Genomic DNA, 27211 nt, shown 5'->3' on the forward strand with positions numbered 1-27211 from the left:
TATTCTGCTCACACAAAGGCTTTGCTAAAGTACTCGCCAGGGTAGGCCTAACCAGAAAACCTGACCAACGCATGCGCTCCTTACATAAGCAAAACTTGGCATGTAGGCCAGATGAGCATTCCTGCCAGAAGATGGGAGGATGACTGTACAAAGTATATAATAGTTCAGTACCAAGATGATAAGGCTGGAATGGGAACACTCAGGTCAGAAACAAGCCAATGGTACAGGATGGTGTGAAATACTCAAGATACAGATAGAATGCAACAACTAATTTGTTTTGATCACTGTATAAAAAGAAAATTGGAAATTGGGAACTTTGTAGCAGCCTAGGAGAGTCTGCATGGCATTGTGCCAACTACCTTGTCAGAGATACAAATGACTTAACTCTTGGTCTGATGTATTTGTTAGGCCAAAACACATTTGGGCTGTGCTTGTAGACAAAAAAAAACCTGGCCAAATCTTTGCCACTAAACCGAGCCTGTGGTTGTTCCGTAGGACAAGTCTGGTATTGGGATCTCCTAGCTGCAACTTTTTCCGGCACAGCAGTTCCTGAGACTTCAGCACTAACACATCAGTAATACCTTATGAGGACAACAGCAGTGACAACATTGATAACTCCCGATAAAAACACTTGACACACTAGGAAGTCTGGGCATGTGTTGAACAATGTTAGGGTTCACTGCTACAAAAAAGGGGACCTGCCCACTTGATTCAACTCTCTGTGCCCCATGTACCAAAAAAAGCATCGTGAAGCTGCTGTGAGCTCTGAGTGCACCTGGGACGAAGCAAGGGGCTGGTAACTTGCTGCATGTGCAAAAAAGCAGCTACACGATGTTTCTACATTACGCGGCAAGTCCTGAGCAGGAGTGAACGGGCAGGGAACATTTTCACAGTGGCACTCCCTAATGAAGTATAGACATGCCCTTGAGGAGACAGAAAAGCAGCTCAGACAATACAGCTGGTTACTAGACAACGGTATGGAATTTGTTCTAAACAGATGTCTGTTTAGTGGTCAAGCCCAAACAATTATTGTAAAAAAAATCAATTTAAGACTTCATCCTGATGTGCTCAGCCCCTGGAACTCTCACTTGCAGGCCGTGAACTGGGAGTGCACAGTACTACACGCACCAATGTCACAGCTCTTGGGGAGGCTGCCCCTTCTGTAACCTCTTCCCTCTCTCTTTGCCTTGTACCCACAACAAGAACTCCCTTTGCAAGTGGCCAGTCAGTGCCTCTACTTCTTTGGGGTGGGATCCTGCAATCTGGCCCCAATAAATGAGCTGGTTACTCTCCACACCCCTTCAGTTGCTAATCAAAACATTTAGCAGACTCTGCAGACTTGGCACCTGCAGAGCTGCTCTCCATTGGGAAGGAATAGATGGGAACAGTCTGCAACAACTCCAAAAAACTTGCTTATTTTGCTCCAAGCATTCAAAAAGATTTGGCAGATCTAGTCACAGGCACAGTTAACCTCCTCTTGGCATTCCCCTCAATGGCAGATCTAGTCCCAAGCACAGTTAACCTCCTCTTGGCATTCCCTTCAAGCCTCAATTTTGGTACACCTGCACCTCTGTATTCCCTGTTCTCCATGAGGCCAAGTCATAGCCTGTTTGCTTCAGACCTTGGCTCTTCATCTCTGTCAGCTGCAGCAGCTGACAAATTCCCCCACCCTTTCTGTAGGGTTGATCTTATCAGCCTCTTTTGATCTTTGCAGCCTTGGCAAAACAGCCCCCTTCCCAAGGCTGGGTTGAGGAACAGCCTTCTCACAGAATTAAGCCTGTTTGAGAGGATGCTCCTTATCTTGACCACTGTGGCCAGGGCTAGCCCCCTCTACACCAACTGGCAGCAGGCAACAGCAGCAGCACCACGGCGCTGCCATCCCACAGCGCCTGGTGCTGCTTGGCGTGCAGCCAGGCCAGTGCCCCACACACACTTAGCTCTGCACAGCTTCACTGCTCCACTGCCACACCCTGCCTACCGACCCTGCCACACGATCCTCTGCCGCCGCATACAGCACCAACGCATAAGGGCCATACAGGAGGGAGGGGCAGGGGTCAGGTGGGCATACCTTGTACTGCCCTGCAGCCCAAAGCAGCACAGTACAAGTATATTTTAAGTTTGTTTTACTCAGTCCCCTCAAATAATATTTTCACTCGTCGCCTATGCCTACACATTCAAGTAGGTTAACAGTCACACATGCTGAAGAACATGAGTTTTTGGGGTTTGGTTTTGTTTTTTAAATAAAGAGTGCCACAGATCCCAGTTCTCCACATTAGTGAAAAATTACTCTCTGTTAGGAATTAAGCAATTTTTTAAAGCATCTCTAGAACTGCTACATGGCAACACAGATATTAACTAAGGCTGTCAATTAATCAGAGTTAACATTCATGGTTAACACATTAATTGGTTCTTGCTTTAATTTTTTTAATGTGTTAATCGTGCACGTGGTTTTGGAGTCCACACCCAGGTTTTGCTCTGCCACCTCTGGGCTAAGCAGAGTAAATTAATCCTATGACCTCGGTTATGATTTACTTGGTCTGACGATATGCAAAATGGTACCTGCAGGGCTTAAAATCTATTGGGTAGATTCACATTTAGCCTGAAGAACTTCTTGTCAAGAAAGTTTATTCAATAATCATACAACTATGATACCAACATGATTAACTAAGGGATTGTAAGCATGCCTACAATCTACAAAAGGAATGATCTCATTTGCTTGTAGCCACCTGGATCAAAGGTGTGGCATCCTGGATGATTCTAAATATTAGACATCTGTCTCGTTAAGTTTCAGTCCATTGTAAAATTCTGCGTCAGCATATCACAACACTGACAAAGTAACTAATAAGTATCTGGAGTCATTTTGGTTCATTTAAGGTTATTCTTGTTTACATGGCTTTAAGAAACCATCTTTGAAACTTGTAGACATGACAGAATGGAATGGCATGAGTTTAAGATGTTATGGATCACTTTCTAAATTCTTGTTAAAAGTGGTTAGACATTTCTGATAAGATTAGTTGATGTGGCTTTGCACCCTGTTACTGCACAGTTGTCTAGGCCATGTCTCAACAGTAAGATTGTCTGCCTAACTGAGTGGGAGGGAGGGGTTCAGACAATTTCTCTTTCCACATGCCTTAACAATGATTTCTTGCAAGGGAAATAGTTATTAGGCAAAGTTATTAAGCTTACAATTAAGTTCTTAAAATTAAACTACTAATGTCAAGGTTGAAAGTTGCAGAACACACCCTGTTCCCTTTGGTTAAAATGGGATTTGGTGTTCAGCATTTTCAAGATGAGGCACTTGTATTTCAGATAAGAGGCATTTATAGATGTGCTCCGGGAGCTGGGGGTGGGGAGAGCTTTAATTAGAACAGCTCTGAGAGCCACACTAATTAAAAGCACCTGAAGCATCACATACACCAGTGTCCCCGCGCTGAAAAATAGCAGTGGGGCGCTTTGAATTAAAGCTCAAATGAACTTTAGTTTAAAGCACCTTACCACCACTTTTCAGTGTGGGGATGCTGTAATTACCATGCTTCAGCAGACTTGATTGAGTCTGCTCTGACTAACTGTCATTGCACCATGTCAGAACAGCTTCCCTGCACATGTATAGAAGCCCGGTGAGACTTAGGAGCCAAGTTTGACAGTCCTGGCTAGTGTGCGTTTACTTGCCTTCGTTTGCCTTTTAAACATAGCAGCTGGAAAAAAATACAGCACAGGATTAGTCAGCTTAAGTACCATCACAGCCACAAGTGCTCTGTGGAACTGTTTGTCTATTAAGTTCCCAAAGCAAATTGACTGTCTACTAAGAGGGTTGTCTCTTCCCCACTTCCCCCAAGAAAAGAGAAGTAGCGGCATCTAACCCCTCAAGAGTTTTTGTTGACTAAAAACACTTATGAGAATTCCTTCTATTTCTAGGGGAAAGTAAACAGGATGTTTCAGTATTAAACCTGGGCTAACTATTGAAGATCCAGGTTTACATAATTCTCCTGTTAGGAGTCTAAAGAAAACTGAAACTTATATAATGATTTTAGCTACTTAATCCTGGCAGAAATTTCTCAGTGAAAAAAGCAAGCTGTAGAAATTACCTCCAGTGTCTGGCCCCATAAACTGCTAAATCTTGTGAGCTGCATCATAGCTTCTTGCTATTAAATTACTCTCCCATTTGGAATCATTCCTTCCACCTTCTCAAAACTTGGTTCTGTGGCTAAGTGATCAGCTCAAGTAGAAGTACCTGCCACCAGTGAATGAGTGAACCAGATAGAGGATACATTGTTTGCACCAAGGTATTCTAAGATCTTCTGCCAAGAGGTAAATTAACAACAGCCATGACTGTCATGAAACTTTTCCCTGGATTACCTTGCACACTCCCATGACTGAATTGTGTATCACGACAGAAATGGTGATGAGTTTAGCTTAACAGCAGTAAATATGACTTGCTCCCACACTGTCAGAATTTACCTCTCTAATGCTGCCAATACTGCAGCAGAAACAAGTACATTTTCAGTCTTTTTAAGGGAGAAGGGTGGAAGAAAATGACATTAGGAATCCAGTATGGTGCTACCACATGGAACAATTGGGTCCGACCTGCCTTGAGCTTCATCACTGTTGCAACAAAAACAAAACAAGTGCACAACACCAATTACAGGTAGAAAGAATACCCAGAAGGACAGACTACCCAAACCATTGTGGAAAGAGAGTATAGTCCAGATCCACAGAACACTTGATCTTAAATTTTATTGCAAATGGCTACTAGAACTATAAGAGTGCTTACCTTTTCACCTTTGACACCACTACAGTCACATTTGGATGATGATGTACATCCATGGCAAGCCTTAAGAGAAATAAAAGAAAAGTCAGAAGTTTTTCATTGAAAATTAAATATCAGTTCTACACAACACATTCATATTAAAGTCTTATCTTAAAAATATATTTTAAAATCCCATACACTTATCTAGCATGTGTTCAACTGGATGAGAGTTTTCAGGCAGATTAGTTGTAGGTGTTATGCCCAAGTCTGAATACCAATCTACAGTTGCCAGAGGAAAAAGAATGGGTTTTTAATCTGGTCTTAAAACACAATTTTTACTAGCAAGTATAACATCATCAGGGATCCAAGTTTTCTGTTTGCCATGGAAAAATGTGGCAAAACACAGATTCTCTTCTAAAAGGAGAAAAGCCCAGGAAATGGCAAGTGTCCCCTTGCAGGCTAGCAGTGTTCCAGACTCAAAGGGGCTCCACGTGCATGTTTCACATGCACAGATGCACGTGGCAGCCAAGCAGAGTGGAGGAGACCAGCTCCTTCAGTTCCCACCATGTAAGTCTATGGAGGTGAGTGAAGGGGGGCACAGGAGATGCATTGCAGGGAATGGAAGGGGGTATGTGCACCCTGAGATTTCTGTGTCCATAGCAGGGCAGCACAGAGCGGACAGGGAGCACAAGCAACACAGTGGGAGTGTGGGGCACGTGCCCCCAAATTTCCACAGCAGGACACAGGGCTGCAGCAGGGCTGGACCAGCTCCAGGCAAAAGCTGCCTCCATGGCCCAGTAAGCAGGACCCAGCACGGGAGAGAGAGTTGCGCTGCCATGGCTGGTGAGGTACAGCACTCCCCAGCCGCTCAGCAACAGCAAGGGGCACATCTCCCTGCTGCCACTGTACCTCACCTTAGTGGCCCTGGCAGCACGGTGCTCTCTCTGACGCCAGGTTCCTTCAGCTAAGCCGCAGAGATGGCTCCTGTCCGGAGTTGGTCCAGCCAGGCTGCAGCCTGGAGCCCCATGCCCCACTGTGGGTATAGAAATCTGGGGGGGGAGAGGGGCCTGCCCCTCCTTCACCCCTGATACATCACTTGTGCCCTCCTGCCCTTCCCACACATCACCCATGTCCATACACCCCCTGCTTCCCCACACATTGGGGGCAGGGCACCAGCATAAATCAGGGCTGCTTAGTGCCACAAAGCAGCAGTGGGGGCAACTGCAGCTGGACCGGTGTCCTGGTGAGTGAAGGGGGCAGGCGGAGCTCTAATTTTCTATGATAAAAAAACCAACAAAATGAAATGCCAAAATATATAGGTATTTAGAATGTATTTTATTATAATGATTGAAGCACTGGTAGGCTTCCAAATTGCAAACTTTGGATTTTTAAACAGAGAAAACCAGGATCTCTGAACATCATTTTTTCTGGCCAGAGTGGAAGAGCCTTAACCAGCCCACATTCCAAATCTGGGAAGAACAGTTTTATAAGCTCCAACCGCTAGATGTCACTTTTTGTTCAGCATTTGCATAGTGAAGACTGAAACTTAACAGCACAGTATCAAAGTGTTACTGGAAGGACCTATTACTTTCTCCCTACCACAGCCCAGTTACTACCAGAACTATAATAATCTAACATCCCAGTGGCCCACGTATGATACCATCCACAAGTGTGACAAAGCTACAAGTTGTTGTTTTGTTTTAAGAAAACAGATTGGCACAGTTCTCCAAAAAAACCCCCAACAACTCAGATTCATCTGGGGATAAAATTTAAGGCTGATGTCTCTTCTGCATCATATTTACTGAATTTCTACACCTTTTCCTTTTTCAACAATTCTGTGAATTAAAACTCTAAAGAGATGACTGTAAAATAATTGGTGGGTTAAAAAGTTAAAGGACCCACGCTTCTGGAGATAAACAGTTGAGATATTGCATGTGTACCTATATAGTCAACAGTTGTCAAAAATTTCTGGTTAAATCACAAGTAATAGCATAAAATGTTTACTCTTTGCACACTACTTTGCACAGGATATTGGTGTTTGGCTAGTTGTCGAGAAAGTGTTGTGCTACCGTGAAGAAAAGTACAGTCCACACTTTAAACTGAAATAAAAAAGTCCTTGACTTTAAGAGGATATTTCATACAAAGCAAGTTTCAGTCAAACAGGCAGACAGGCTGGAGTGTCAGATCCTGAGCATGCCCACCCTCAACTCTATTCTCCCTTATCAAAGAAATGTGATGTGACCCATCACCTACCTGGCTTTAGGAATGTCCTGGCTCTCAGCCTAAACAGATTACCAAGCATCAGATGCTTCATGTGCAGCCGCACAAATCTGGGATGGTGTTAATCATTTTGGAGTAAAAGGCAGAACAAACTTGATGCTTTGTTCACTCCACTGATTCCAGTACAGGGGCACTTCCAGTTCCTGGATTTGGAATTGTCTCTTAAAACTCCTCAATTAGTGGAAACTGACTATATGGGAACATTTCCAGCAATAAAATTGACCTTACCTAGCCAATTTAGTATCTAAAGGGACAAGAATACTTTTCCAAAGTTAATCAAAAGTCAACAATAACAAATTAAGAAAAAGGGATGCAAGATTTCAAAAACAGTTTTAGGATTAATTTTACTATCAAAACTTCACTTAAAAAGGATTAAGCTTAGTTATATATGGCATTGCCCCATAAACCCTAAAAAGGCCTAGAAACACCAAGCTATGGAGTATCTCTTAACTGTGCTTCAGCCCCCACACAGCACATTTCCCTTGACAATGAGACTTCACATCAGTGCAAGAAAGTTTCTGCTGCCTCCAACTGATGCAGAAATGTCTCTCACAGTATAATGTGAAACAGCAGCAAGTATTCAATGCTAAAAAATGCTAGCAGGTTAAGTTTGTGTGGGAAGCCTGAAGTTGTACTTAAGGTTTTGCATTATAAACATAAGATTTATAATGACAGAATGGTTAGAGGAAGATCGTACTTAACCCACCTCCGTTCCTTTCAGAATGTGTCTGTAGTGTGTTCTGGACTTTTAAAGCAACAACTGTAGGGGACTGTGGGAGGAAGATGAGAAAGGACTGCCCTGTGACATACAGAGATAGGAATAGAAGGCATGTTTGAGTATGGAAGGAAAATGTAATGGTGGGTAAACAAGGTGGGGTGGAATCTGGCCAATCTCTCTGCATCCCCTTCTCCCAGCACTTTAGCAATAAGGCCATGGAAGGAAATTGCATGCTGCCAATATTAAGAAAGGCCCCAAATAATAATGCTTTCAGCACACAAAATATGCAGAATGGGCCCCAATTTGAAATCCAGTGAAGTCAAAGATAACCTTTTTAATTGAAGTTCATTCGGCTCTTAGTCAGACTCACTGTTTTACCGAGATATTTTTTGCTAACTGGCATCAAACCCAGTTCTTGCAAGACGCTGACACATTATTGCCAACACTGGCAGAAAGGTATTCATTAGTAGAAGCAAGGATGCCAAAAGATAAAAAACACATCCTTCCCAGTATTGTGAATTATAAGAAAGTATCTGTATTAAGATGCAGTGCCTAAAGTTTTCCTCAAAGTGGACCTGAAAGGTGTTTCCATTCCTTATCCTGTTTCCAGGCCAAACAAAGGAATGATTCTTTTTTTGGATATTACTCTATGTGTAGCTTCTACATATAATAAAATAGGTTTTTTAATGAAATACAAAAGGATTCTCCACTTGCAGATATAACTGTGCTTTTAAAGAAGCCTTAAGGCCAGAGGGATTCATGCACGCACTATGCCTGCTCTACTCTGCATCCCTGTGCCTCCACACCTGTGCTTCAGTCCCCATGCCCCAGAAAACGTGCCTGCACCCATGTGTCCCAAATAGTGACTTGCCCCTGTGCTCATGTGTCCCAGTTGCCTGCTCACTTGTCCAAACCTGCAATGCCCACCTGTCCCTGCCTCTTCCCATGCACTTGTCTGTATCCTCACTTCCAACCCCACACTCCCTCTGCTGTGCCCCCAGATGGTGCTGTGTCCTTGCCACAACACTGGTGCTCCCATCCTCCCTCACCTTTGTGACCCTGTGCACTGACTGTGCTCATGAATGCTCCTATGCCCCTGCATGTCCCTGCCTACCTCCACCTCCCCCAGTACCTCCACCTCGCCCCGGCCCCAAGCTCCCTTCTCCACACATCATGCTCACCTCTGCATCTCTGCCCTCCCACCCCGCAGTGCTTACCTCTGCCCACACTTAAAATCCTCTGCCCTGGTACCCATATCCACCGCTGGCTACATGCCCTCCCCCACGCCTGAACCTTCAATAACCTCACACCTGTACCTCCTCCTCTTCCTCCTATGATCCTACAACTCTCATCTGCTAAGTCCCATATGCCCAACTCCCCTACCTCTACCTTGACCTGTGCAATAGCCAACTAACCATAAATCAGATACTGAAAGTGGAATGAGACCTCTTCCATCGGTAAACTCAGCTAGGTTCTTCTGGTAACATAAAGGGCCATTTCTACGTGGGAGAAGTACAAACAAGGACCTGTTGCATAATGTGTGGTATACGCACAGAGTTTAACAAGTTTACCAGGCACTAGTCAGAGCTTGAGCGTTCTGATATTGGCAGTTTAAAAAGCAGCATGTTACAATAACACACTAAACTTATTTCCTCAAGTCCCATGCCAAGCCCAGCCGCATCTAGAATCTCACCTATGCAAGGACAATTACGTTCTCCAAACAAACTTCAGGACCAGAGTATCACATAACTAGTCTGCTCTCTCAACATCACCTTTAAGTTTTCCAAGGCACAGGAAACAACATCAACATGGCAGAGTCCCATGCATGGCTGTAGCCTCAACCTTCTGTAGTCAAGATGCTGCACCCAAGATGCTGACTTCATAGTTTCATAGCAGGTAGGGTCAGAAGGGACCTGAGCAGATCATCAAGTCCGACCCCCTGCCCTGGACAGGAAAGAATGTTGGGGTCAAACGACCCCGCCTAGGTGATTATCTACCCTCCTTTTGAAGACCCTTAGGGTAGGAGCAAGCACCACTTCCCTTGGAAGTTAGTTCCAGATCCTACCCGCCTTGACTGTGAAGTAGTGCCTCCTGATATCTAGCCCGAATCTACTCTCGGTCAACTTATGGCCATCATTCCTCGTTACTCCCTGTAGTGCTCCGTTAGTCCCGGTAGGGACTCTCCCATAGCCTGCTGGCCCCCATTGGCCAGTTTGTAGATGGCCACCAGATCCCCTCTCAGCCTTCTTTTGTGGAGGCTAAACAGGTTCAGGTCCTATAGCCTCTGCTCATAGGGCCTGCCCTGCTGCCCCCTGATCATGCGAGTGGCCCTCCTCTAGACCCTCTCCATGTTGTCCACATCCCTCCTGAAGTGCAGCGCCCAGAACTGGACGCAGTACTCCAACTGCGGCCTGACCAGTGTCGCATAGAGGGGGAAGATCACCTTCTTGGACCTGCTCATAATGCACCTGTGGATGCATGACAAGGTGCGGTTAGCCTTCCTGACCAAGTCCCCACATTGGCAGCCCATGTTCATTTTGGAATCAATAATGACACCAAGATCCTTTTCTGCCTCTGTGCTGACTAGAAGGGAGTTCCCTAGCCTGTAGGTATGTTGCTACTTCTTCCTCCCCAGGTGCAGCACCTTGCACTTGTCAGTGTTGAAACTCATTCTGTTCTCATCCACCCACCCCTGTAACCTGTCTAGATCTAGTTGCAGGCTGTCCCTCTCCTCCAGCGTGCCCACTTCTCCCCACATTTTAGTGTCATCTGTGACTTTGAACAAGGTGCTTATCACCCCCTCGTTCAAGTTGCTGATGAAGATGTTGAACAGTGTGGGCCTGAGGACCGAGAGCTGGGGGACCCCACTGCCCACATCCCTCCAGGTCGAAAATGACCCTTCCACCACCACTCTTTGGGTACAGCCCTCCAGCCAATTTGCATCCCAACTGACTGTGTAGGCATTGACGCCACAGTCACCTAATTTCTTAATAAGAATGGGGTGAGAGACAGTGTCGAAGGCCTTTCTAAAGTCCAGAAAGACTACATCCACTGTGACACCTGTGTCCAAGGATTTTGTGACCTGGTCATAGAAGGCCACCAGGTTGGTTTGATAGGACCTACCTCGAATGAACCCATGTTGGTTTCCCCTAAGCATGATCCCCCCTGCTGTTCCCTTGCAGATGTACTCCTGGATAATTTTCTCAAAGAGCTTTCCCAGGACCAAGGTAAGACTAACGGGCCTGTAGTTTCCTGGGTCCTCCTCTATCTGCCTTTTTTTGAAAATGGGGACCACATTGGCCCTTTTCCAGTCCTCTAGCACCTCGCCAGAGCACCACAAGTGCTTGTAAAGCTGTGCCAGGGGTCCCACAATGACCTCTGCTAATTCCCCTCAGCACTCTGGGGTGGAGATCATCAGGACCTGCTGACTTGAACACGTCTAGACTTAAAGTATACAGTTAGTGAGAAATAATTCAACAGGAAGTGCTGGATTCTTTCAGGCCTGGAGAATGAACTGAAGATTTTTACAATTGATAAAACCAAAACTAAGAATCTGGGCAAATGCTGCCTACAAGTTATGTGGTGAATCTGCAGCATAACCAAGAAAATAAAGAAAGGATTTTAGTTCTTTACTTTAGGAGTGACCTGAAGCCACATATACCACTGCAAGTGCAGGGAAATTCAAATGTGAAGTTTTGGGGGTCTGGCGATAGTAGAGAAACCACAAACCAGATAATGTGCAGATTGAAGCCAGCAGCAAGAACATTAAGTATCCACATATATGCTGCTTTTCTAAATACCTTCCAAGTGGCAATTTGGGGTGTTTACAAATGGCATCATTTAGGAAAAAAGCAGAAAAAGGTAATTTATTTAGACAGTTTGTGCTTACATAAAAGGCAGAATATTTACTCCATATACTACAGAGCACAGGTCTGTACTTTAGAAGAGGCTCTTCCCCCCCATTTGGTTAAAGGAATTACCCAATGAAAATTTAGTGAAAATTCAGGCCCAGATTAGTCTGGCCCCTTACAAGATTTTCTCTATTTATTTCCCTTTCCCTCCACCCCCCAATATTCTCCTATCTTGAATTGTATACTGTCATATTACCATCCCAAAGAAAAATCTATGGATTCAAAAGTCACGCATTCCCATTTTAAGAAGAGCAACATTTTAATCAGCATAATAATCTAGGCTGTGCACTAACAATATGTCAGTATTTTGGGCCCAATCCAAAAACTCATTAAAGAACACAAATGCACCAGAATTAGCAGTGGCTAAGGGTCAAGCAGCAACTAAGAACTGAAAGTTTGCAATCACCATACCTGCATCTATTACCGTCTTCAGAAAACGAAAAAGCCACTAAGCTTTAACATAAATGTACACCTTAATATGCATGTATCCAATTTTTAAATAAGATTTTTAAACACAATTTTTAATCCTTTGCATTAAAACATTTTCTTCACTGTTACTTGTATTTAAGTATGACAAAAAAAGGATCAGAAATTCACTAGAAGACTTACCTTCTGATTGGGAGTTCAAGTTATAGAGCCAGAAAAAAAAGATTACAGGAGAACTGCAACATTTTAAGTCATAATACATGGTACATGAGGGGGAGGAGTTGAAAGCAGGCCAAAAGACTCTACAGGCTTTCTTTTCCCATATGTGCCTTTGAATCATAGTAGTGTATCCCTTCAATGTTTACAGAAAGCTTTATTCCTGTGGCTCTTCCTAATCCCCTCACTAACATTCACCCAAACACATCTGATTAAGGGGTTTTGTTTGTTTGTGTCTCCCTCTCCTCTTCATTCATTAAATTGGTTCTGTGACATTAGTTCCTATCTGAAGGATTCAAAAGCAATTTCTTCTCCCACTCCCCTTCTCATTTACAGAAAAGCTTTTAAGGGCATCTGTAGGTACACATGCATTCATTCCGTCTCAATTGGCTTAGTTTTATTACTCTCACCCACCTAAAACACTAATACTCCCTAGAACACTAATACTTCTAGGATTTTAGATTACAAAAAGGTAAGAATCATTTTCTGAAGGCATAAATGCTTACTAGTCATTTCACTACCTGTAACAGGCTTAGGAAAACATCTCCCTAGAGTGACAATGCACTGGTGCGCTCATCTTAGAACACCCTCAGCTTTAGAAGGGGAATGTCTCAGTGCTGGCTATGAAAAGCCATGAACACTTGGAACAGTGTCTCTTGCACAAAAATGCAAGACAGTGGCTGGGGCAAGACTGGATTGTGGTAACAAGGCTGCCACAAAGAATATCAAACTCCGCTAATGGCTTGCAACCCATTAGGTGTAAGAGAGAAGCTTGCGGTACCCAGACCCATGCCATAAAATAATAAAGAGCAATGGTTAAAATTGTTCACAGAGACCTGACATGCTCACCAGGGGCAGGGGCAGCCTAGGTGGGGCAGGGTGGGGCGCAAGACAGAGCAGGCAGCTCATCCAGGGGGTGCAGGGAAGGGGAAGGCAGCTCTCCCCTGCTGCATGGACCCCTGGGGGAGGCATGGGAGGCACATGCCCCCCAGATCTGTGTGCAGAGCAAAGGTGGGCTACCGCTGAGCACTTGGGGCCTGTGCCAGGCTCCTTCCGGTGGCTGCGCTCAGGCCAAGCAGGGCAGGTAGCAGTGGCGCTGGGAGGGAGGCTATGGGGGGGTAGACACCGGAACCCCCCACCCAGCACCGCCACTGCCCACCCCACCTGCCGTTGGGAAGTGCCTGATACACGGAAGCAGGCTGCTCCACACACAACTATGGGGGGGGGGAGGAAGACATCCCCCCCCCCCCCCCCCGACAAGCCACCAGCACTGTCCTGCACCACCCCGGCTGGGTAGCATGTGTCCCTGCCTCAATCCCACTCCCTCCCTCCCTCACTGAGGAGGCCTCGATCTGCACCCCCCCCGACTTACCGGCCAAACGCTCCTCTCCAAGCTGCCAGGCTACATTCCTGGCTGTGTGCATGTTGCAGCTGTGCATATGCACATGGAGTTTATCAGCAACATTATCGGCTACATCAGCCAAAAAAAGCCAATTGCCGTTAACATCAATTTTCCTTTTATTGGTGCCAATACAATATGGACCCATGTACTGGTGCACCTCTAGAAAACAGACCACCATTGGTACAAACTATTGCAAATTTGCCCCATCGATAAACAAATACCCAAAGACAGGTCCAGTAACCAATGGCTCTTGGTACTCTGTTTGACCATTCAAGGCCCATCACATTTAATTGCCAAGCTAGTCAAAGGTTGTGAGAAACACAAGTCTTCACACCTAGACAAATCCAAAGACTGGAGCCAGGCAATGTAACAATTGTAATAGGATGGTAACCCTTTTCCTCCCTGTTTTGTTTGGACTTTTAAAATCTGTCAACCATCAAGGAGAAATGCTTTGAAGCTATACAATTAAACAGTATAAAGTAAAACAGAACTGCCAGTAAGGTGTGCATCCCAGGAAAGATCAAGAAGCCATGCTGCATCCAGCTTAACCAGCAAAGGATCCTGCTGGGTGAAGGCTGTAAGACTAGACCAGCTTCCCTGCCTGAACTGGTGAGGAAACACTGCTGCACCTAAAAATATACTAGGACTTCTGTAATAGCTCATTTTATATTGGGAAAGTGTATTTTCCTGTCATTTAGTGTTACCATTTGTTGGTAGTTAAAGCAAGCCTTTCCGCTATTCATTAACTGAGCGTTGTGTCAATTCTTAAAGCATTAGGTTTATAAACCCGCTTTGTTAGTGCAACATCAGGTGGGTAGATCAGGACAAGTCTTGAGAATTTTGTAGTTTTACAAAGCCCAGAAGTAGGTGTTTACACAGGTTTTATATTTAGTATTAAGTGTTTTAAATTGAAAAAGCTTTCCTTCTGCAGTATTTGCAAGTATTAAGTCCTGAGGCTCTTAAAGACCATAATAATGCAGTAAACCAAAGGAACCATTTTGCTTAGGCCAGAGGTGTCAAGTTCATCCAGCCTCAAAGGCCAAACCAGGACCACACCCAGTGTAGCTCCCATGGTGCTGGGTCCCACCCACATGCTGTAGACACCCTGCACAGTGCACATGGCTGATCCAGCCCCACACATCATGTGCAGCATACACTGGCCCAGGTCTTGGGCTGCATGCGATGCTCCAGACAGACTCCTGGTGCCAGATCCAGCCTGGATCTCACATGTAGTGTATGCAGGGCATACAATTGGTCCAACAACCCACAGGCTGTATCAGATGGCTCCACAGGCCAGATGTTTGACACCCCTGGCTTAAACAATAAAAAGAACCCTTAAAACATTCAATAAAGTTGTTCTCCCACCAAAATCTACAAAGCATAGCAAAAGGTATAAGTAATGTCAACAGATACAAATCTGAATAATAATTCACACAACTGAAGTTTCACCAGGAGTGGGAGTCTCACTGCTTCATTTGCCTTCCCAAGGAGTGTCTAGTACCTCTGTACCCCTAGCATTTTTCAAGTGACCTTGCCATTTTTTTCCAAATATAGATATTATGTGTTTTGGGGGTTCAGAAACCCCCTCTGCCTACACATGCAACCAGGAGTGGTAAATCTCATCAAGGCAATAAGCAAAATACAGAAGCAACTTCTCCCTTGCTTCTTTTATATTGGAGACTAGGTAGTTGCAGCTTTATATAATCATTTTTCCGGCACACCTTCTGACCGTTTTAAATCTGATGCTGACCTTGATTTATCAACTGCAAAATTCAGGCCAAGCAGCATAACGCAACACAATTCTGTAATCCAAGCACAATGAATTTGGATCCATTTACTTAGCAGTTTTTAATTTTAGAGCACTTTATAGATATCTTGATATCTTGTTTATTACACACAAGTGCATTATGGCCTCATATTTCTCCCTTTAATGTTAATTTCCATCATCTCCAAGAAAAGAAAACACAAAATGATCTCACACAAAGTATGACACAGGCAATAAATTACTTTCTCTCAAAGCTTCTCACCTTTTACCAGTTGCTGTTATATACCAAAGTATCTCATTAACTCTTAAAATACAAAATACATATTGTTTGGGGAGGTTTTTGAGTAAATTATTTTATTTTAAGCTGCTAAACTACTTGACAGAGACGCTATTACACCTTGAAGCACCATTTTTCTTTGAAGCTTGTACAATGCCAGATCTGTTCAGACATGCCAGGGATAGCTTTCACAACACAAGCAGCCATGGTTCTGCCTCACATCCTCTCAATTCAGAGATGCCGTACTGAGATATGTTTAGAAAATTCTGGGGCAGGTTTGAATGTTTGATGCAGTTTTGCTATGAAAAACAAAACATGCACAAAAAAGCTCCAAAGGGTTTGAGAGACAATGGTTTTAGGCATGTTGATATCAATACTTGTTAAATAGTTTGTCACTCCTATTTGTTTCAGATTGCCAGCTGTGACATGAAACTTAACCATAAATACCACTAAACTGTGCTGCTACAGACCAGATGTAATTAAGCTTTTCTAGTGTGCTTGCATGCATATACTGAGATTCATTTACAAGTTGACCCAAATCAATTTTCCTAGATCAGTGGTTCTCAGCCTTTTTTGTACCAGGGCCCATTTGTAAATATTGATGGCCAGTCCCAACCCAGTGCCCCTCAATCCTACCAGCTGCCCCCTACCACTAGGCCCCAGCCCCCACAGCATGTGAGGCAGGGTATCTGTGTGTGGGACGCACACATCCCCCACAACCCCTTGCAGGCAGGAACTCTGCCAGCCTGCAAGGGAAAAGCCATGGTTTCACAAGATTTTTTCCTTTAAAGGAGAATCCATTTTTGATGTTTGTTCGTGACCCTTTTATATGCAGTATTCTTGCAACCCACATTTGGGTTGTGACCCACAGGTTGAGAAATGCTGTCCTAGAGGATTAATATAATTTGGTTAAAATATGCAACCAGTGTATTAGTTTGGGTTTTCCCTTAATTTCCAACCAACTATAGTCCTATAGTCTGTATATAGGTGCTAAGACAAAACACACTTTACATTAGTTTGAGCCAGCTGCAGGCAATTCTCTCTTTGTACTGCCCAGCCCAACAATACTACTAAGAGCAACACACATGTTTTTGTTTCGTGATCAATATACAGTAGGTGACCTAAATAGTGAGTTATCTTGGTTGGGTTTTCAGCTTTACAGATATTGACAGACAAGTCTTACAGACCTTGTCAGTCAATAACCTACAGTACAGTAAGCCATTAGTACACTCAGACATAGGAAAAAGGCTCTGGACTCCAGCCTTTTCTACAAGCAATTCAAACCCTTAAAAACGTCCACAAAAATCCAAAAAGAAGAAACTTCAAGATCAGTTTTAGCTGTACTTCTTTCTCTAGTCCTTGGGTCAGCTATTTAAATAAAATATGAATACATATGCAATCTCTTTTCCAGCAATAGCAATCATGCTATGACGACTTTTTACTTGTTCTGAAAAAAATACTGATTTCTTGAAGTGAGCTAGTTTCAGTTCATCAGTCCTTCACTATTTGCATTGTTATGTGGCCTTTGAACACAGACATGCTCAAGGTCCCCAAACGCAACTAAGACACCACAATTCCAGACATCTTACAGTCTGAAAGATATCAAAGGTGGAACTGTGAAGGACTATTAGTTTCATTCTTTAACTGAACTGCACAACAGCTTTACCAGTAAGAAGTTGCATTAACCAAAATGTACTTGAACTCTACAACCCAGCATGCTACAAACTAAAGGAATGGGGATTTAGCAAGTGCCCAGGACTACCTGTTCAGGTAAACATCTGTGCCGTAAGGTAAAACACTGAGTTGCATATGGTATGTGCTGGTAGCTGACATACAGTAACTTGCTTTGCTTTTCAGGAAATCTCAGTTTTATTTGAACTTTGCAAACAAGGCTCTAATCGCTAACCTCTTGAGGTTTCTTGATTTCTTCCAGATGCAAGTAAGTAGTATTATCTGGTATTCATTATATGCTTGAAGATTTATTAGCCATTTAGGACTTTTTGCAAAGCATGGGTGTTAGGTGTTTTCACTTTTGGTAACCATATCCAAATGTAATGAAAACCTCTCTCTGTCAGTTAGCAGTTTTTGGTACCATAAGAAGCTGAGTACAACTATCAAAAGCCCTCAGTCATTTAAACAATCCATTTTTAATCCTTCACTGGGATATTAAAATGTGAAATGTAATGGCCTCATTGAGACTGTTTTGTTTTAGAAAACAGAACCCACTTCCTACCTTTACGAAAGCTATGGAAGTTTTAATCCACTGGTACTAACAGCAACCGCTAATACTTGACAAAATGTCAATGACCCACACAATGTCTGCATAAAATGAACCACATGATGAACAAACAGATCATTTACTTCTTCCTCCCATACAGGGGAGAAAAATAGTCTGTCTGGTTTGGACCAAATTAGATTGCCCATTATTACCCAACCAATAAAAGAATATTAAATGGACTAATGTGTCAGTATGAAGAAATTGTCTGCTTTTTCCCCTCCCCTTCCCTACAGTAGTTTAGTGTTAACATATTATCTCATTTAGGGAGCGCATCCTCCTATCTATAGTCAGTCCACTTCTTTCGGAGGGGGGGGTGCAAGCACTAACGGTTCTTGAATTTTTTTTCAGTTTATGAATGAGCTACTATGTCTCTAGAACCCTTACACAAAGTTGATCTGTATGCCTGGTGGCATCACAATAAACTTCAGAACACCCCTCAACCCAATATTATTTAATCAGCTGCAGACAACTCCATTTCTGTATGGCCCAGCCCATCCATACAAAGAACATCAAGAACAAGCAGCAATTACTTCCCTTAGCTGTTCTGAACTGTCATGGGAGAGAACTCAATTTTTTAAGAATGCCCGAGCTCAGTGGTTCTCAAACTATTTAGACAGAAGGCACCATTCTGAAAATAGTAGCTCTTAGTTTTTCTATCATTTTTCTGAAAAATAACAGCAATTCCATTACAAAGAATTCAGAAATACCGCAACACGGCAGAATGTTTTTAACACAATGTATTTCTATTTGAAATCTCTGGGTTTATCTTGTGAATCATGTTTGCACACCTAACAGTGCTAAAATTGTGGAATCCCATGGCACCTTTGAAAGATTCAAGGCACCTGAGGGTTGCATGGCACCCTGGTTGAGAATCACTGCCCTTGCTACTGTTCAGTTTCTTTTCTGGAGTTTGCTGATGCTCAAAACCATCATCCAACAAAAGCAACTAGTCAGGATACAAATATGGCATCGTCTTCTTTGGACCTGTCACTCTACTGCACCCTGCCCCAGTCACTGTTGTGTAGTATGTAAGTTTGGGGCACAGGAAAGATACGCATGGAAACGACTCCACAATGCTGTGAAGGAGAGAGATAGCATTTAGACTGCAGTTTTTACAAGAACAACTTGACCAGAAGCATTTGGAATGCCAGTTAGGAAACCAACTCAAGTACAGGCAACACCTGCTTAACAGTTTTGCTTAGCGCTATTTCGCTTGATACTTGATTTCACTTAGTGCTCAGTGAGTTTCGTTATAACGCTCGCAGTTGCCATCTTGGGTCATCACATACTTTTGGTTTCACTTAACACGCATTTTGCTTAACACTTGGTTTTTCAGGAACCAATTAAGAGCACTAAGCAGGGGTTGCCTGTATACAAATCCCTGCACAAATCCTAATGGAGGTTCTGAACCAAACTCTGCCTCCTTACCCCAGGATACGGGGGGTGTAAATTAAGGCAAACTTTGATTTATGATGTTTAAGCTTGCTACTAAGCTTGCTACACTCAAGAATAGTTCTGAAGATTAGCACTTTCACTGTTCTCAGCAACAAAATGCTATATTGACTCGCATTTCCTGCTCGTGAGCGTGCTCTTCAGAGGGAGCATTTTTTGGACTATTCAAATAAAGGAACTGATTATTCAGCTGGGATTCATGTTGCTAGTACTCTGAGCACAGATTATCTCCACATGCAACATAAAATTAGAATTTTAAACTTCTTTTGAACATAATTGACTTTACTTTCAGGTTTTCAAATCAGATGCTAAATTCAGCAATTACATACTGTATTATAATGCCATCCTTGGGGTGGAAGCCATATTACTATAGTAAGTAAATGTAAAAACAAACGACCTTCCATATAATGTAGAGGTGCACAGATACATTGGTCTATATCATATTGGCACTGATAAAAGGAAAACTGACGTCAGCAATCGGCTTTTTTTGGCCAACGTGGCCAATAACATCCAAGAATGCATCCCAGCAGCTTGGAGAGTAGCATCTGGCTAGTACGTCTGTGGGGGGGGAAGGGCATGGGGGTGCAGGTAGAGGCCCCTGTGGTGAGGGAGGGAGTGTGGCAGGGGCAGGTGTTGCACAGCTAGGACAGGACAGGGCACGGGACAGAGCTCTGACTCGTCCAGAGGTGTGCATGTGTGTGGGGGGATGGCTCCTGCCGCTGTGCACACCCCCAGGGGAGGCATGGGGAGGGGCACATGCCCCCCAGATCTGTGCACAGGGCAAAAGCAGGCTGCCGCTACTGCACGCTTGGGGCTGTGCCAGTCTCTTCCTGGAACGGGGGCATGGCCTGGGCTGCGCTCAGCTCAAACAGGGGCGGGATGGGTGGCAGTGGTGGGGCTACGGCAAATGTTGGGGAGACTGTAGCCCCCGCCATTCCAGTGGCACCACCACCTGCACTGCCTGGCCTATGTATAGCCCAGGCCCAGCCCCAGCCCCCCAGTTGGGAAGAGGCTGGGGCAGTCTCTGACCCCAAGCACACAGCTGCAGCCCACCCACAGCCTGTGCACAGATCCAAGAGGCACACCCCCCATGCCTCTCCTGAGGATGTACACGGCAGAGGAAGCCACTCCCCACCCCCCAACAGATGAGCCACAGCTTTGTCCTGTGCCCTGCCCATGCAGTGCCTACTCCTGTGCCTCTGTCCCAACCCCCCTCCTTCCCTCACTGTGTGGACCTTGATCTGCTCCCCCCCCGCAGGGCAGTAGGACCCAGGGGGAGCCTGGCGGGCTCCCACAACAGTAGGGCCCACCCAGCCCCACCCCCCAGCCAGAAGCCCCAGTTGCAGTTTCTGGGCTGGGAGTACATGGCTGCCCTGGCGCAGGAAGCTCAGGTGGGTGGGGGGGACCCCGGGCAGGGAAAAAGCATGTGGGGGGGAAGTAAAGAGAAGCAGCCCCTCCCCACCCCACGCTGTAGCTGCTCGCTCCGGACAGCCCCATGTGGGCTGCAAGCAACTGCAGCATGGGGCACAGGCCATGGGGCAAGGGAGGGGCTACCGCCCCCCCCCCATGCTCAGCTTTTCCCTGGGCTCCTTCCCTGCACAGAGAAAAGCAGCCCCTTGCCCACCCCATGGCTGGCACCCCATGCTGTAGGCGTTCACAGCCCGCGTGGGGCTGTCCGGAGCGGGCATAGGCAGCCCCAGGCAGGCTGTGAGCAGCTGCAGCACGGGGCACCAGCCATGGGGTGGGGAGGGGCTGCTTTCCCCAGCCCACTGCACTCAGCACCACCTTGTAACCTGGCCCCACTGCCAGGCTGGCAGTGGGGGCAGGTTACAAGCTGGTGCTGTGCACAGGAAAAAGTGGCTCCTCGCCCACCCCATGGCCAGCGCCCCGCGCTGCAGCCACCTGCAGCCTGCCTGGGGCTGCCTGTGCCTGCTCCAGAAAGCCCTGCGCAGGTTGTGAGCAGCTGCAGCAGGGAGCACCAGCCATGGGGCAGGCAAGGGGCCACTTTTCCCCACACTCAGCACCAGCTCCTTCCCTGCTGGCAAGCAGCGGGTCAGGGCTGAGTGCTGCACTGCCCCCCTGCCTGTACTATGGGGCTGGGGGGCACTGGATGTGAGCGGGCGGGAAGCCAGCGGGATCAAGGGGCCCACACCAGTGTCCTGGGGTCAGAGCCAGCAGGGCCCAGAGCAGGGTGGCAGAAGTGCAAGGTTCTAGCTGGCAGGGGCTCTGTGGAGCCAGGCCAGCTCTCCCCTCCCTCCTGGTGCAGCCCAGCCTGGCTCCATAGACCCTTGCCAGCCTGTGCCCTGCTTTGGGCCCCACCAGTACTGGTCCTGGGACATTGGTCCCAAGATGGTGACCAGGGGGCAGGGCACCCATCAAGGGGTGGGGCTGCCCACGCGGCCCTTGACAGCCTGCCAAAACTGGGTAAGCGGCCCTCCGCCCAAAATAATTGCCCGCCCCTGCCTAATATAATAGCTATATGATTTTTGACCAGTTTTATAAATCAATTACTAATTGACAGGGATCTGGATTTTCCCTTTGCCACAGAAAAACATGCATTTTCTCCTTTAAAGGAGAAAAATCATAGCAGAGTTCCAGTTTGCATAGGGTTGCTTGGGGGTGGGGGGGGAAACAGCACGCAGGGGGCACCAGGTGCATGTGTGCACCTACACATGCACATGGCAGCCAGGCAAGGTGGTTACCTGTAGCTCCAATGGCTCCCTCCAGGTAAATCTATGGGGGCAGGGAGAGACAGGGCAGCATAGGGGGATGTAGAAGCACAGGAAATGCAGCGGTGGGGTGGATCATGTGCCCCACCAGATTTCTGCGATGGCAGTGGGGCACAACTCTGCACCACCACCACTCAAACCTTTGGCAGCCATGGCAGAGCTATGCTCCTTCCTGCACCAGGTCCTACCTGCTGGGCTGTGGAGGCAGCTCCTGTCCAGAGTTGGTCCAGCCTGGCTACAGCTCTGCACCCCAGTGTGGGTGCAAAAATCTGGGGGAGCATGTGCTCCTCTCCCTTTCTCCACACAACCACCCCCTTCCTCACACACTAGGGGTTAGGGGCTAGCGGCTCAAAGTGAGGGGTACTGACAGGGCTGAGGGGCAGGGGACTATGGGCACCAGCAGGGCTTAGGGGGACCATGAGTTGAGAGCGAGGGGAAACAACAGGGGCAGGGCATCGGCATAACAGGGCTGCTCAGCACCACAAAGCATGACCTGGGTGGGGTGGGGGGAGGAAGGAATGACAGCCACAGCTGGACCCACATCCTGGTGAGTGAAGGTGGCAGAGGGAGCTCTGATTTTCCATGATAAAAATCAAATGGCAAAACATACATGTATTTAGATTTTATTTTATTATAATATTTAAGGCAGCAGTAGGCTTCCAAAATGCTTTAAAATTGTAAATATTGTGGGTTGGACTTGATGATCTGTTGAGGTCCCTTCCGACCCTAGCTTCTATGAATCTATAAACACATTGTGTTCAACTGATACCTATGTATATAGTCGTGTTTCATTTTAATCATGGAAAAAACACAGATTTGTTGTTTTTTTTTTTAAATCAGAGACCTTTGGATTTTAAAGAGAAAGCCAGGATCCCTGCAATAGATAACTTACGTTTTTGTCACTTTCATTGATGGCAAATGGCATCCCCCTCCTTGGCCCCACATACACACAGACAAGTCACAAGATTAAGAACTAGGAACTAAAAAAAAAAAAAATAGTTTAACTTTATTGTTATACTATGTGTCAACAGTGAAGTTGGTTTTGATTAATTCTTTTAAGAAAAAGCCAACCTCACAAAAGTAGATCTATGCCCAATATACCGCATTAAATGTTATCAATTTAAAACAACAAAAAAAGAACCTCAAATACTATATACTTCTGTGTTAATAAAGCAAGTCAGTTTCAATAGTGTTTGCTTCTTTCTGTTTACATATTTACTACTCAGTTTTTTCTAGCCATGAAACACTAGTCCAGCTGCATGGAAACAGAGTATTCAAAAGTAAAACTGATTATTACGTATTTTTGTTAGTCTCAGGTTTTAATGGGATTCTGCCACCAGAGTTATTTAAACTTTTACATCATTTTTGTGTCAGCATCAACTATTTATTTTTTTAAAAATGTTACTTTATAAATGTAAAATTTTGGGATTGGGAGGCTGAACATTTTTAAATTCAGACTATTTAGAAATTTTGATGGATGCTGTTTTTCTCTTTGTTTTAAACTTTTCCTCTTGCTCTTCTAGTAATGATTGCATACAGTTTTTTGTGCTCCTGTCTGTACCTGTAGTCAGCTCACCTTCTCTACAGTCACCAGCTGAATGACACCAAACATTGTGCTACCTCAACTGAATTTCCTGGGGGTGTACTCTTTGCTTCTTAGCTGTCTCTCTTGATGGGTCAAAAGATTATCTTTCCTTCAAGGGTGTATTGCCATGCCTTTACCTGAAAATGGTAATTAACTAGGTGCAGACTCTGCAAGTAGAAATCCATTTGCAGCATCTAGCCCATGTATCAAAAGACTTGCTAAAAAAACCCCAAACCTAAACGAAACAAAGATATCTCAAGACAACAGAATAACAAATTAAAATAGGATACTCTCTGTATAACAGATATAGCCTGAAACCTGCAGGTGTAAAACTAGGCACAAGGAATGTGTGCCTTGCAACTCATGCTCTCTCAGGAAAAGGATTTCCCTTGGCAGCCTGTTTTAGTAAGCTCAGCCAACTCTCACTAATGTTATTTAGAGCTGAATATATAAATTAAAAAAAAAAATACTCTATGAAAAACATGCAAGTTTCTCTTCTGAATCTTTGGAAACAAAAAAGAATAAGATGATCTGCATCTTGCTAGATTTTAATTCAAACAACAAATGGGTTAATTATGAGTATTCTAGATGGATTAATTAGATCAGGTACCAGCTGTGTTTCTATAGCAACAAGTGCATGGGAACAGAACATAGTTGCATTCTTCTTTGCATCCAATTAGTTTGCATTTATCATAAGAGAAGGTAGAGAGCTGATGATACTTTCTTAATGGTTAAATTACTAGCTAGCCCTCCTATCACTCTGAATTCCCTCAATACCCCTCCATTTAAAAGGGGCAAGCATTTTGTAAATTATTGCCAGGTCTCTGCCCTCTGTTCACTCTCTGAAGCACAGCAGGAAGAAAAGTTCACTACTTGTGTAGGACTTCGCATCCTGAAAATTAAGTAATGTCAGCAGAGCACCTAGTGTTTCTTTAACATTTTATGCCAGTGTACACACTTACCCTCCACTAGGGGGATGTATTGAGATTTATACACCTATTACTATAGCAATAAAGCCCATGTCTCGGCTTTAAAAATGCAACAAGAATCCAAAAAAAAAATTTGTAAATATTACAAATAAAATTAATTCAAGATTAAATTAAATACAGGCCCTAAGGGTCCAGGGCCTGTATGCCACACAGGTTGCCTCCCACCTTCTACAAGGGCACTCTGGCCCTCACCCCCTGAGCCCCTGTGGGCTCCTCTGGCACAGTGGCAGGAGCCACCTCCCCACCATGCACCCCTGGGTGGTGCAGTAGATCCTTGAGTACCCTTTACTTCCATAAAGTGATCTTCACTATAAATAGGTCAGAGACCACTATACTATATGAAACTAGAGATTTTTGTTTTAATTTCCCTTTGAGCTTGCTACAAACGCAAGCATATAAACTCAGAGCAGAATATCCATTTTCACTATTTATTCTCCAATCTTATCTGTGACACAAGTCCCCTCAGCATTCAGGCCAATACCGCATACCTAAATTCCTTAACAGTGACCAAGAGGCTGGTGGACTTCCTTTTGCCCTTCCCAAAATTATTTAAAAATATCAGACTATTTCAACAGCTTGTTTGTTTTTGTGTTGGTTTTTTTCCCTCACAGACTCAACAGGTAGTTTACGATAATTAAAATAGATGAGAGACAGAGAGAGACTCTTTCACCTCATTTTCTATGGATACCGTTTCCATCAATATTATCACAGCCTGCTATGCTGCTCTTTCTGTTTCCTGGATTTAACACTCTGCTTCCTTTAAACCATGGGAATTTGAAGTTTCTAAAATACCAAGTGTCTGTTTAATTATGTCAGCTTTCATATACACTGCAATATGTTCCAAGGTAGTATATTTGGAGGCATGACTAGACGTGCCAACAGCAGTCCGATACTAGCCCTGAAGTTAAATGAATACTTTAAGGTTCATTTAGAAGATAAAATCCATTTTTGTGTGGGCATTTAAAATCTTGTATTCTATTGCTCTTATTTCTTTGAGGGTTCGTGAATAAGCCACAGAGAAACCACTCATTCCATTGCAGAGACAAGCTGCTGAAAGCACTCCAAAGGAGAAACCAAAGGATGCTCTGCACTCTTTTGATCCACCTCCTATTCAAAATGTTGCCCATGTTACATATACGCCGCATCCAGATGAGCATGGCTTAGTATGTGCACATCTCTCACATTCAGGCATTTCCCACATTGGGGTTTGTTTGTTTTTTTGACCCCTGGAGATCCAAGGGTCAGAAAAACCCACACAGAAATAAAAGCAGGGCAACGCACAAGGGGACTGCATGCACCACCCAAAACCAAAGCCTAGCTGGCCAGAGCTGTGCTCTGGTTGCCGCCCAGGCTCCAAGCTGCAGGAGCGATGCGTCTGCAGTTCCTTCGGCCTCCTAGCACCTCTGGTGAGGCTACTACAGTTTATGGCTGTGTTTGTATGGAATAATTTTATGGAAGGACATCACAACTATGCTGGCACCAGCCTCCCATACCCCACCCAGGTAACTTGCCATGTGCCAGAGGGCACATGGCATGGGCATTCTCCGGGAACATGTAGCGGCAGCACAAGGTGTCCCACTGCTAGCTGTCCCCAGGGAACTCATCTGGACACAGCCATAGATTTATTCAGTGTTCACAGAGACAGTGGCAATTCGTAGGGGGTGCATGTGTACCGTCTGAGAGCCCTGGTGCACCCCCTGACAGCCAGCATTCCCTGCTTAGGCGATGGGCAGGCAGGAATGCTGGTGCCCTCCCTGAGTGCTGGCCAGGTTGCCAGGAGAAGCTCCGCTGGCACTTCAGGTTGGTGCAATCAGCTGTAGAGGAACCCCCACACCCGACTCAGGAGGCACCAGTCACCCATGCACACAGTGTTTGCGCCAAAGCGGCTGACAGGCGATAGAGGTTTTTAATTGACTTCAGTAGTTGCTAGCTCAGGTCCCATAATATGTTTACAATGGCACATCTTTCTGAGATGCTACAGAAGAAAGCTGAGAAAGCTGCTCTGTGAGAGGCTGACCATCAAAATTTGAACCTATAGAGTCTCTCAGGGAAAAATACCAAGACACGTTTGCATCTTTCACTCTACCTACAGGTATGTCAAGATATATTTTTTAGGATTTCAAAACAATATTTGCATATTTCTTAAATTAACTATTTACTCATCTTGCAGAGGTTTCAAGTTTTTATTTTCATGAAGTTGTATTCAAGTTTTCACCTTTTAGGCAAATAAATTGAGAGAGAAACAAAATATTCAAATGCAAATTATCTTTTTTCTTTTCCCCCCACCCCTCTCCCTCCTCAGTCTCTGAATTTTTCCTACCCACATTAGTATTCCCCTACCTTGGAAATTACTCCAAATTAATTTACTTATCAGGACACTCCAATTCCAGAAAAAAAAACCCACTTCTAAATAAATTTAATCTACTGAATTAAGGA

At 44.8% G+C, this 27211-nt stretch overlaps 1 protein-coding gene across 3 annotated transcripts in view; it reads right to left on the reverse strand.

Annotated features, from left to right (window-relative positions):
- Positions 1-27211, reverse strand: part of COL4A5 (collagen type IV alpha 5 chain) — a 133569-nt gene that overhangs the window by 92812 nt on the left and 13546 nt on the right. For 2 of the 3 annotated variants that reach the window (XR_009464002.1, XM_019487801.2), the window contains exon 2: positions 4772-4831. Coding sequence is in view for 2 of the 3 variants with exons in the window: in XM_019487801.2 (XP_019343346.1) it covers positions 4772-4831 (60 nt within the window). In the remaining variant the exon portion in view is untranslated. Of the gene's footprint in view, positions 1-4771; positions 4832-23093; positions 23182-27211 lie in introns of those variants that run through there. The other variant, XM_059732819.1, reaches the window with a different exon arrangement.

The sequence above is a fragment of the Alligator mississippiensis genome, chromosome 8, assembly GCF_030867095.1.
Source record: "Alligator mississippiensis isolate rAllMis1 chromosome 8, rAllMis1, whole genome shotgun sequence".
Classification (NCBI taxonomy): Eukaryota; Metazoa; Chordata; order Crocodylia; family Alligatoridae; genus Alligator; species Alligator mississippiensis.